Source organism: Pundamilia nyererei, unplaced genomic scaffold (assembly GCF_000239375.1).
Source record: "Pundamilia nyererei isolate P.nyererei 1_Seehausen unplaced genomic scaffold, PunNye1.0 scaffold00297, whole genome shotgun sequence".
NCBI lineage: Eukaryota > Metazoa > Chordata > Actinopteri > Cichliformes > Cichlidae > Pundamilia > Pundamilia nyererei.
In genome coordinates, this window is record NW_005187698.1 from 263,342 (window position 1) to 275,656 (window position 12,315).

Consider the following 12,315-nt stretch of genomic DNA (forward strand, 5'->3'; position numbering starts at 1 on the left):
TGTATGTGTGTATATATATGTATGTGTATGTGTGTGTATATATATGTATGTGTATGTGTGTATATATATGTATGTGTATGTGTGTATGTATATGTGTGTGTGTGTATATATATGTGTATGTGTGTGTGTGTGTGTATATATATGTGTATATGTGTGTGTGTGTGTGTGTGTATATATATGTGTATATGTGTGTGTGTGTGTGTGTGTATATATATGTGTATATGTGTGTGTGTGTGTATATATGTGTATATGTGTGTGTGTGTGTGTGTGTGTGTGTGTGGTTGTGGCAGGGCTTAGTGGTGTGTGTCTTTGTAACATTGCTAGGTCACCAAGTTTTTCAGCTGTACTTTTCATGCCTCTTTCAGCAGATCCTCCCCAGTTTCATTTGGCTGTTCGGGGTGCTCGAAATTGCCGTAATTGAAGATTGTGTCTGAATACAAGTATACAGTTATGCATATAAATAGAAATACAGAGAGAGCAATAGCTGAGAGGGGTGCTGGTAAAATGTGTCACCCTGCAAAATAAAAAATATAGAGCAGACAACTGGAACAGTCATAAACAAGTGTAGGCCTGTGTCTTTTTTTTTATTCTTCTGTTGGTGACCTGTGCTGTCATTCTGCATCAGGTCTTGCCTTGTCATCCGTTGTGTCATCTTCAGTGGATAAATGGTGTTATCCAGCAATAGCAATAACTATCATGACACGCTGGTCTCTCCTTGGTCATTGCAGTTTTAGTAAACTGGAGCGCCTCAACTCAAGAGGGCTCAAGTTGCTTACTCATCATTAAATTCCATGTTTATTGTCTTTGCATGGGTTGATTTCTCTTGTGGGATCTAAAGGTTGTTATTTAAATTTGTGTTTTGTTTTGGAGGGGATTTTTCTGGGTGTATGCATGAGTGTGAATGTGTCATGCAGGGTAGTGAGTGTCTTTGTAGAAAGTTGATCCTAGTTACAAACAAGGAACGAATTAAGCTACAGCGGGCACTGTTTTGTTTTTGTTCTTGCTGGTGTTTGTTTGGCCTCCTTTGCCTTCCTTCTGTCACGTCATCTACTTCACATCCTGCACATGTTTTAACCGTATGGAAAGCTTAAAGAGAAAGCAACAGGTAACGAGACAAGAAAATGATTATGGACATTTTGCACTAACAAGCTAATATTAGTTCATGTAAAATAATTTAGAAACTTTAAAATAACAGATAAATAAAGCCTATTTTTTCTAGTTTATGCACAATCATTACTAAAGTACAATAATGCATACTTACCGAATTTTGTAGTATAAATATCAATTTCACTATTGGGTTTTTCATTTGCAATTAATAAATAAAAACGGTATCGATCAAGTACTGTCGTCAGTCAAAATGACGTCTGTCCCAAGCATTGCAAGAATTATTTCTTCCATTGACTCTTTAATTAGGATAAGTTATTTGCAGAAATTCTTAAAAATGCAAAGGTTTTCTGGAAGACTTCCAGAAGTTACTCTCATGTCAAGCTACATTAATCTAAAGGACTATTACGCTGAATCTGGTTAGATTCAGATTTTCAGTTTACAGGGAAACGTGGAGCTGAATTGGCTCAGCCCTAACCCTAATTAACAAGAAAGGTAAAGCAAATGATTGACAGACATTTGAGCATTGTCTTAGAGCCTAATCTAATGTGCACACACATTACTGATGAATTATTAAAAGGGACTGTTCTGAGGATCATTATCAACCTTGTGAACTATAAATTTTAAAAGGATAATGTTTGATCTTTTTATGTTTGCATATGCCAGATTACTTGAATAAGGCCATCGTGGCAAACATTTTTCTGTTGCCTCCTCTTTGACTCCAAAACACTGGCCCTGGATATTCAATCCCTGCACCTCTGTGTCCATCAAGTGTCTCACTCAGTGTCTGTGATGGGGCTACCAACTGATTCATGGAGGTTTGTGGATGTACTGTATGTACTGACTTTGTAAATAGTAAATAAATTATTGTAGATGAACACATATATATAGATCAGACTGTCCTGCCAAAGCCTACAGCACACCTCTTAACACTTGATCCTCTTAATTAATCGCTATCTACTCAGCATTACACACCCCACGCTGGCCACAGGATCAGAAAATGTTGAGTTCTAGTTGCTGAATTTAGTAGTGATAAGACATTTTGAGGAATATTGTCAACTGTAGTCATAAAAAGGCATTCTTACATATTGTTATAGATGTTTAGGCTGCTCAAGTGAAGCAGCACTTCACATTTGGAGGAAAAAATAAGAAAAGAGCCTGTTTACTATTTCCTGTCTTTCATTATTCCCTCACAGGTACCACATCTCATTGGCAGGACAGTGTATAAATATATATTTTTGTTCTGAATGTTGTACCTCTGTTGTCAGTCTCTGAACTACACTGACTTCTCTCTGCAAAGGAACGGCAGCTTGGGTCACTTCATTGATCCACATAATTAGCTGATGGCGTCGGCCCTTCGTGACGCCGGGGCACGAGTTAGACTTTGCCCTCCTGTGGTTAGCAGTGGGGGAATCGAGGGGAAATTATTCTACATTTCGGAGCAGCTTCAACTGGGTGCTGGAGTGTTGGAGCTTAAAGCTACACATGAGAAAGGACAAAAATATGTGGTTGTTTGAGAACAGATACTGATGTTTTTAAGAGTCTGAACCTACAAACTTGTGAGAGAACGTGGTTTAACAGAGACAATCTCATAGTTATCTGTTGTTAGATTCCTCGATTTATAATCAGAGTATGAAACCAAATGATTCCATAATAATCCCAAACTGTTTTTAAATCGTTAAATCTCTCTTTCTCTCTCTTACTTTCTCTCTCTCTCTCACTCCTGTTAACTCGTCTCCTGTTTTTCTTTCTTTTATTGTGAATTTGTGCCTTTTTGTCATTTTATCTTCTAATAACACTACTGTACATTGGAGACATAAAGAACTAAATAAAAAGAAACAAAGCAACTGTACATAAGTTTGATGTGAATGCTTTTTTTTTTTTTTTTTTTAATGGATGTCATCGGTGTGAGATTATTTAAACATGGAAGACAATGTATGTTTCCTAAATGCAAGGGAAAAGTGACAGACAGACAGTCAAAAAACGGTTCAAATATAAGCTAAAAAATGAACATTGACTTGCCTTAGCAAAATAAATCAAAACAGTTGTTGAAATCATCAAATGTTAATTAAAGCTACAAAGTATGACTTTTGAATATTATTCTTTGGTGCCCCTGGTGGACCTATAAAACACACAGACAGCAGACACCACACACATACAGACACAAACACTGTAGGCAGGGTAGAATTAATCAGGCTTTTTGTGGCAAAGATTACTTTAAATCCTGATTATGAGGCAGAGGATGGGCTGGGGCTGAGAGCTGCTACATATTTTGTTAGATGGTGATGAAACTACACAGTGTATGGATGTTTGAGAGGGAATATTTGACTTTACTAATGAACCACTGAGGATATTTTAGCTTATCAGTAAAAAGAAAACTGAGCTTACTAGTTGAAATATGAATGAAAAATTTATTTTGGTTCTTGAATCTAAAGATCAGAAAGTATTAATCAAGTTTTATGTTGTGATTTTGTTTGTTTTAATCTTTGTGTCTGTTCTGTTGATAACCTTTCTTCTTTCTTCCTATAGATGGCTTATTTATATCATGCACAACCATCCTGCAAGACCACAAAAATAACAGAATGAATCCCCATAATTAAAGCATTACGCAGTCAATAAAATCCTTATAAAGTAGCATTTTAATGTGTAATGCAGAGCACCTTTCACATTCCATACTGTTAAGAAAATGAAGGATTGTTTCATACAAAGCAGGCTTTAGTGAAGGAAATGCCTGTTTATGTCAATAAACAGACATGTCTATTCATAAACACTTTCTCACTGGGTTGTTAACCAACCTGGGATAATAGCTTGATCCGATGTTACGCTTAAGTCCAGCGTGGGCTGTGTGTGGGAATTTGCACCCAGGAGGGGAGCAGCTGAGAACAAAGTGAGGAAACCAAAAACAGTATCAAACAGTCAAACCAGCCTCACCACAGGAAAACAGATTCCCTTTGGACATCTCTGTCATCTGTGCACACAGCGTCTACTGCTTTTCCGGATACCACAAGACAGACACACAGACAAAGGTAATGGTTTAGTTAGACAGAGGGATGCTTTTGTTCTCATAAGGCAAAACGATCTCAGTAACTTGTTTGCGTGGGGTTTTTTATTTTTTGGGTTTTTGTTAAAACACACTAGCAGTTGGCAAGTATGAATACGGCACAACAATCTGTTTCTCTTGCAATCACTGGTCAATTTAAAATACCAAAGTTAGGACTTCGTTACTTTTTCAAGGAGGGGCTTATAATAAGGGTAAAGAAAACAGAAGTTAGTAACATTGTTATAAAGAACAAAAAACTTGTCAGTGAAAAACAACTAACTTAATTGATGCATAATTAAAATTAAATAATATCGATAACAAAAGTTGACACTAGAATAGAAGACTAAATAAAATAATTTCTGCCTTTTAAATTGTATTTTTTTCTTCTTTGATAAAAATTTGCATATTGTCATAGCCTCGATTATTATATTGTGACAAGTTGTTATTGTGGTTAATATCTACACTGATATACGATGAAATTGACCTCACTAGCTAATTTGGCTAATGTTCTAAACAGTTAGCCAGGTAAGAAGAGCACAACAAAAATAAAAGAGATAAAATGTAAAGACACTGGACTTACATATGTTATGTGGGTAGTCATATTGCCAGTTTAACAGTAGACTAATATCTATATCTATATGAACTACCATCAACTACTTTGCTAAAAGAGTGTTAGCCATAACAAATATGTTAGCGTGCAGCTTGTTGTGCACATTGTTGCCCCCAAGTGGCCAAATGAAATTCAGTTGAATTTAATTTTAATGTGTCCAATCACAGCCATCAGCAAGGGTTGGTGGTGAGGAAGAAACCCAGAAAAACAAATAATCTAAGCTATCATAACAAAGCCACAGTTATTAGACAATTTTGACACAAACAGGACAAGGTGTTGCTGTTACAGTCTAGTCACAAGTCCAGGACATTGTCGTTGTTTTCTTTACTTACTTTAAAACTAGTTCAAAGGCCAGAGCAGCCAACGGCAACAAATATGCATTGCACCCACTATTTATAATTAGCTTTAAAAAGTCAAATAATTTCTACAGCATTTTTGATAAAGTTTTATTTAAAATATGTCCAAAAATGATTCTCAAGTCTTCCTGTGTTTACATGTGATCTTCAGGGCACTGTCACTTTAACACGGCCGAGGCTAACCATGATTAGACGTGATTAAAAAGCAATTTGAGAAATGACTCCGGGGCATCCCTGTCAGGTTTGGCTTTGTCTGTTTAGTTATTTTTGCCCGGCTCTGGTCTATGCTCCCAGCAAACTGAATGTAGTAAGGATAAAGCGCCTGGCATTTCTATTTGCTTACATTTTTCCCAAGCCTGTGTGTATGTGTGCCTACAGGGGAGAAAATGAACACCGGCAGGGGTGGAACAGACAAGTGCAGGTAAGACCAGCACAATTCTGTCTTTGTCTCCTAATGTAAATGAAAGGATACAAAGTAGGTAGGAACAAAGTCAGAGATGGAAATAAATGTGAGGGAAAGCACAGATCACATGTAGAGATAGTAAAACAAAAGAAAGTAACCCTCCCAGCTTGCATTTCATAATCAGTTTCATAATCTTTATAAGTAACTTGTGGCTGCTGGATCTGAGTATTAATAGATCTGCGAGAAAACTTAAATAGTATTCTATTCATCATTTCTGACCAGTGGGCCCCTTGATTATCTACTTAACACCTCTGCTTGCTAAAGAATTTGCCCTAAGTCTTTGCATGTGACACTGTTACATGAACTGAAAGGGAGGATTGGGACACCAAGGATTATAAATACTTTTCTTTATTCCTGTCCCCATTTCTTCGTATTTTCCACAGGCATCCAAATATTTTTATTATTTTTGCTTTACAGCCATTAATAAACCATTCAGCTACATACACTTATTCAGTAACACACAACAATCAGCACGTTATTTTTTAGAATTTAATAGCAAATTGAGTTTCACTTTTAGCTTCAGAAAAGTAAAAACTTGTTTGTCTAGTTCAGGATCATTTTAAGTCCTGTGTAAGGAAATATCCAGCGGTTTCTAATCGAGTCATTTTGCAAAGAAAAGTGTTTTAGTGGCTAATTAGATGTTAAAATTTTAGGAATTAAATAATTATCTCACTTTTTAAATCTTTAATCCATTTAAGTATTAGGCAAAAAGCGCCGCAGCTGCAGATTGCTTAATGATTGCTTAATTTGCTCCACATCTATTAGGTGTGCTGTAACACTTGATAATCAGAATGATTTGCATTTTTGTCATAAAACTGTGTGTCAGTCTAAAGCTGCTTGTAACTCCTCTCCGACCTCTATCCAGTTTACAAAGATAACCTTTTGTCTATATAATAAGAGCCCAGATTTACTCCAGAAGAAGCCAAAGCTGATATTTTCTCTCGTCACCAGTGCATGGGTGTAATTGTGGGTCACATGCATTGTTCTATGTGCTCCGCTGATGAAGAATAGCGGTGGTAAACCTCTTAGAAAAGCTGAAGGTTTGCCCAGGTCTTGCAGCAATACTGATGGAGGATCAGCCTCCTCTTACACTTTCTTTGGCTGCACACACTCACAGCAAAACACACGCACAAGTTCACATGCCTGTCTCCTGCCTGCGATTATACTCCAAATCGGACTCACTCTTGCCTGCTTTCCCGAGTCAACCCTACTGCTTTGTCAGTCGCTGCTCCATCGGAGCCAGATCACACAAGACTCTGCCAGAGAAAGGACTCCACCAGCAACCGTCACCCTCGGCGTTTCAGTTGTTCAACTTGGCTATTTTGGAGGACTTTAAAGAAGAACTGCCTGAAGCACATGCAGAGAGAGATTTGACTAACTAGGAATCAGTTCATATTACTCTCAGTCGAGTGGACAAAGGGACCGGTGGCCTCTCGCATCAGATGGCTACAACTATCCCAACCACAGAAGTCTGAGGAGAAGTCAAGCCAAAGGTCTGTCTTCCGTAGGATTTTCCCTCTTTCTTTATGTTTATTTTAAGTAGTTACTTTCAATACTGCTGTGCACTGAAGAACCTCCTGAACTTTACTACGTCACATACACTGGGAAGACCCTTTTTTAAGGCATAACTTCAAAGATGGAACTTTTAACAGACAGTCCACGTGTGCGCTCGGACAGCACGAGCAGCTCGGCATCTCAGGGCTCAAAGTCGAAGACGGTTCTTCGCCAGCGTTTGTCCCAGCTGCTGACCTGCATCGAGGACATGAGCTCTGACGACGAAGCCAGTGAAGAGGTGTCACGCACGCTGGAAGAAGCATTTCAGCTCTGTGGACGCTTCATTCCCACAGATGCATTCAGGTTGACTTTAACACTTTGGGCTTTTAAAAAGCTTGTAAAAGAAAAATCACTTCAAACTTTGATTTATCATGAAGAAACAGGCATACCATAGCAACTAATATAGTTCATATCAAAAAGTGCAGAAATGATCAATAGGCTCTTAAAGTGGTATTTGTGAAAATAAAATCTGTGGTTCTTAGTGGGTTCCACTTAACTTGTAAGATTACAAAAGTGTGTATTTTGGAAAAGTAAATGTTATCAAGGTTGGGTTTTTTTTGTATTTTTATGGTATAAGTGTTGCTCTTTTTGAGGACACAAACTGTTGAGCATGCACAGTGTATAGCTTTGTAGCGTTGTAAATAATATTTGGGAGTTTTTTCTCACAAGGATCCACATTGTGACCTGGAATGTGGCCACAGCAGAGCCTTCTGAAGATGCCACCTCTTTGCTCCAACTAGATGCCCAGCCGCCTCCAGATCTCTATGTGATTGGGTAAGAAATAACATTTTTGACAGTCGAGTTTCAAATGTTGCTAATAATCTATATATATATATACATATATATATATATATTCATAATGAATCACAGGAGTGGAATCAAAGACATTAGACTGTCATTACTTGTCTCTTTTTGTTTTTCTGTGTGTTAGCCTTCAGGAGGTAAATGCCACCCCAGTGAGGTTCATCACAGATCTGATATCAGAAGACTCCTGGAGCCATGTCTTCACGAACTCACTGGCACCCAGAGGCTTTGTCAAGGTCGGAGAAGACAGAAGAAGGAAAAGGAGAAATATTTGTCTTCATGTGTCTCTTTAATCTCCTGTATTTTTCTTTCATCCATAAAAGAGACATAAAATATATTATTACATACATTTTTATACTGTTGCAGTTAAACTGTTTGAGATTCAAAGAGGAAAAGAAAAAGAAACGCTGCATAATCTACAACATTTAATAATTTTCTGATTCTTTTTCTTAACTCTTATCGTATCTCCCTATGTTTTTATTTCTTTTAATTACCCTAATTGTACAGCACCTTGGTCAACAGTTGTTGTTTTAAATGTGCTATATAAATAATTTGGACTTTGACTTTGACTTTAATACAATCTTACTGTCTCCATCTGTGTCTAGGTCACGTCAGTGAGGATGCAGGGTTTGCTGTTGCTGCTGTTTGCCAAACAGATTCATCTTCCCTACATCAGAAACATCCAGACCACCTACACTCGGACCGGCGTGTTTGGCTACTGGGTAGGAAATTAGAATGGGAGCTCTGGTTATCCCTGAACCTTGTAGACAACCACACTGTGTGCACACCAGGAATCCCATTGGCATCAGATGCTGTAGGGTTTAAACGCACCATGAAAGGTCCATTGTGTTTGTTTAGTGAAATGTGCAGCAGCTTTGACAGAAAGAAATCACAAACAAAGAACACTGAAAGCAGTCAGAACACTGGGATAGAAAACTTGTGTCTAATCCATAATCCAGGTTAAAAGAGATACTTTTTTTATAATTAGTCTTCTTCACAGACTGTATTTGTTCTCCTGTGTGTGTCTGTGTTAGGGTAACAAAGGAGGAGTGTCTGTGCGCTTTTCCTTCTATGGACACATGATTTGCTTCCTCAACTGCCACCTAGCTGCTCACATGAACAACGCTTTGCAGCGCGTTGACGAGTTTGAGTACATACTGGAGACGCAAGACTTTGACATCTATGACACCCCACAAATCCGGGACCACAAGTCAGGATTCCTTCACAGAGGCACACAAATACTATGCATATACGCAACATGGGCTGCTGTGCAAGTAAAATGTGGCTCTGCGGCTTTTTCACAGGGTGGTGTTCTGGTTTGGTGATCTGAACTTCCGCATCGCAGATCACGGTTTGCACTTTCTCCGCTCATCCATCAACAGCGGCCGGCTAAATTTGCTGTGGGGCAAAGACCAGGTATTGTACTAGTGTGAGGACACACACACACACATAATAACACACGCTTGCTCATTATTTTCATTTTCCTGCAGCTCATCATGATGAAGAAGAAGGAAGCTTTCCTGCAGGAATTTGAGGAGGGACCGTTAAATTTTAAACCCACCTACAAGTTTGACCGTAACTCCGACACCTATGACACCAGGTAACATGCTAAAAAATCTGTATTACACACACATGATCGGCAAATTTTGTAAGCCTTATTTGTGTCCTCGTTTCCATTTTAATATTGCACAGCACTCCAAAGACATGGTTGGGTTTAAAGTAAGAATTATTTTGTGTTTTGCATCCCCCACATTCCTTTATCAGCTTTTGCCACCACATCTTTAGTCGTAGCAAAACAAGACACGCTAAATGGAAGCTCAAAGCAGCCATGGCATCTATAAACCTGATTTATAGATGAACAAGGTAGCAGCTCTTTCTCCGACTCATATCCAGAGCACAGAGGCTCTTCCCTAACAATAAACAGACCCAGGCCCCTGCAGCTCTGTGGCACCACCCTCTTCTTGCTCCTCACGTCTCTCACCTGGGTGCTCCTCTCTGAATGGTTGGGGGCCTGGTTCTGGATGCTAGATCTGCCTAGGTGGGTGTCTCGGTCCTGTGTATAGGATAGGCACCTTGAGGGTTACTTAGATATAACCCACATTCACAAAGTGTATGGAGACACTGGCATAAGCAACAAGATTCAAATGGGTTTTGTAAGCATAATATGACTGATAAATGGCAGACATGTTCTGCATATTCATTAGACCAGAACTCCCTTCTGCACCCAGCACCCCACTGTTTGCACTCCTTCCTCTTTTTGTTCCGGTGTAATCCACATTTTGCTTTTCACAGCAAATCAGTGTGTGCATAAGCTGTAATACCCTGCTAATGGTACTATCTGCTACTTAGCATGTAACCTACATCATTTCTCATACGCATGCTACACTATAGGTATAGCCTTGTACTGCATGTGTATGTGTTTGGTTTGCATTCTTTAACAGCACTTGTTTTTTCATAAGAATTAGTATGTAGATTTGTATGGATAGACAAATGTAAATGTGTTAAAGGGTAAGCAATAGAGAAAAAAAAAATTTTTAGATAGAAGTTGTAAAATCAACAGCCATGTTCATTATGCTCGGCGTGGCGCACCCATAATTTCGATGTAGATATACAATGACAATAAAGAACTATTTTATTCTGTTCTTCTATTCTATTCTCAGTGGAAAGAAGAGGAAGCCGGCATGGACAGACCGGATCCTCTGGCGCATCAAACCCAAGCCCCTGCCATCAGAGGAAGATGATGAGAAGGCATCAACTTCCACAGATGAAGAACAGGATGAGTATCCAGTCCTGGTCACCCAGGATAAATACACAAGTGACATGAGCTATGGAGTCAGTGACCACAAGCCTGTCATTGCAACCTTCAGCCTGGAGGTGAGAGCAGATGCACTGCATAGACCTCTGCTTTTTCAAACGTTCTTTAAAAATGTTTTCTTTTCTCTTATCTTTCCCGCAGCTGAGAAAAGTCTTTGACACACCACTGGTGCGAGTGTCTCCTGTGGGCATATGGAGCGCAGGCCAGGATGCACTTTTGACCTACTCTGTCCTGGAGGACTTTATGTCTTCTACGTGGGACTGGATTGGCCTGTACAAGGTACTAGGACTCATGTAAAAACAACAAAAATCAATAAATAAATCATTTAAACCTTATATATTATAATTGTGTGGATTTGGACTGACTGTCTTGCGCTTCAGGTGGGATTTAAGACTGCGTCTGACTATGAAACCTTTGTTTGGGTTCGAGAAAATGAACTGCCAGAGATAAATGAAGTCATACAGGTAAAGTAGAAGTGCAGCGTTTATGTCATATTAACAGATTCTTTATGAATGCATTATTCATTAACATGCACATATGTGTTGTTGCAGATTTCTGTGGATAAAGGTCAGATTCCTCTGTTAGGTGGACAGTACGTTTTGGGGTACTACAGCACAAACATGCAAAGCATCACTGGCCTCAGTGATAGCTTCCAGGTAACTGCTTCACTATCATATCTGTAGTTTTATAGTTAGATATTTCTTTAAACTCTTAAACATACAATTTAATGCATCCACAAAAGACTATTTAAATGTAGAATTTTGTTAATACAGGTGTACCTACACAAGAGATTACTGAGTGCATGCTGTGTTTGGAGAAGGAAGCAAGCATGGCAGTGTGCTTTATTTTGCTCTCTCTTTGGTTCTTACAGATCCTGGAGTCTAAGCATGCTGTCATGGAAGGCCTGGTTCCCGAGGATATCAATGGAGTCAACAAATAAGAACAGATTCTCTGCAGTGCCACGTCTTATTCCTCTCCGCTGCAAAGTCACACAGATCTAAATCAGGCTATAAAATTGCCCCAAGGTTAACTCCTTAATCTACTGGATGAGCAGACTCTGTCATTCATGTTGGCCCCCACAATTTGTCATCATGTTAACTCCAGTTTGTTATTTCCTACTTTGCCTTTAAGGTTCAGGCTCACTCTTGCTGAAACAAGATCTCTAATAAAAAAAAAAAACTTTAATGAGTAGCCTCAGTCTATCCACAGACCCTGTTAGAGCAGATATACGGAGAACACATGTCAAACTGCACAGCAGCTTGAAAACAGAAACTGCATTTGAGTTTTGTTTCAAAGTTTTTTGTTTTGGCAGCTCATAGTAGCCAGTGCAGATTAATACAAAAGGTGGAAAACATCATTGTGTAGAAGAGTGTGCTCTTTTGTTTTATATGTGCTGTCTCAGTGAAGAAACATGCACCCTGCAACTGAAATTTCTTGCAATGGGTTGTCTGCAACAACTGTTGAATATGAGAATCTTAGAGAGGAACATGACTAGGGATGGGTATCGTTTAGGTTTTATCCGATACCGGTGCCAAACCGGTACTTTTGAAACGGTGCCGGTGCTTAAAC

General features: G+C 38.9%; 1 protein-coding gene across 4 annotated transcripts; it reads left to right on the top strand.

Annotated features, from left to right (window-relative positions):
- Positions 1 to 3,979: 3,979 nt before the first annotated feature.
- Positions 3,980 to 11,931, top strand: inpp5kb (inositol polyphosphate-5-phosphatase Kb). Of its 4 annotated transcripts, none has more exons than XM_005751026.1 (14): positions 3,980 to 4,130; positions 5,489 to 5,531; positions 7,797 to 7,901; positions 8,059 to 8,167; positions 8,537 to 8,653; positions 8,966 to 9,141; positions 9,236 to 9,347; positions 9,422 to 9,531; positions 9,624 to 9,650; positions 10,592 to 10,805; positions 10,888 to 11,025; positions 11,127 to 11,210; positions 11,298 to 11,402; positions 11,618 to 11,931. In XM_005751026.1, the coding sequence occupies exons 2-14, from the start codon at positions 5,497 to 5,499 to the stop codon at positions 11,684 to 11,686; spliced, it is 1,401 nt and encodes a 466-aa protein (XP_005751083.1). In that variant the 5' UTR covers positions 3,980 to 4,130; positions 5,489 to 5,496; the 3' UTR covers positions 11,687 to 11,931. The 4 variants fall into 4 exon arrangements, with proteins under 4 accessions (XP_005751083.1, XP_005751081.1, XP_005751082.1 ...); XM_005751027.1 differs by lacking the exons at positions 3,980 to 4,130; positions 5,489 to 5,531 and adding exons at positions 6,959 to 7,066; positions 7,226 to 7,430; XM_005751024.1 differs by lacking the exons at positions 3,980 to 4,130; positions 5,489 to 5,531 and adding an exon at positions 6,620 to 7,430.
- Positions 11,932 to 12,315: the final 384 nt, after the last annotated feature.

Bases quoted from the DNA above. Each gene is read 5' to 3' on its own strand.
- inpp5kb (XM_005751024.1), top strand. From the start codon at position 7,210: ATGGAACTTTTAACAGACAGTCCACGTGTGCGCTCGGACAGCACGAGC. The intron at 10,806-10,887 runs GTGAGAGCAGAT...TCTTTCCCGCAG, and splicing joins TTGCAACCTTCAGCCTGGAG to CTGAGAAAAGTCTTTGACAC. The intron at 11,026-11,126 runs GTACTAGGACTC...CTTGCGCTTCAG, and splicing joins ACTGGATTGGCCTGTACAAG to GTGGGATTTAAGACTGCGTC.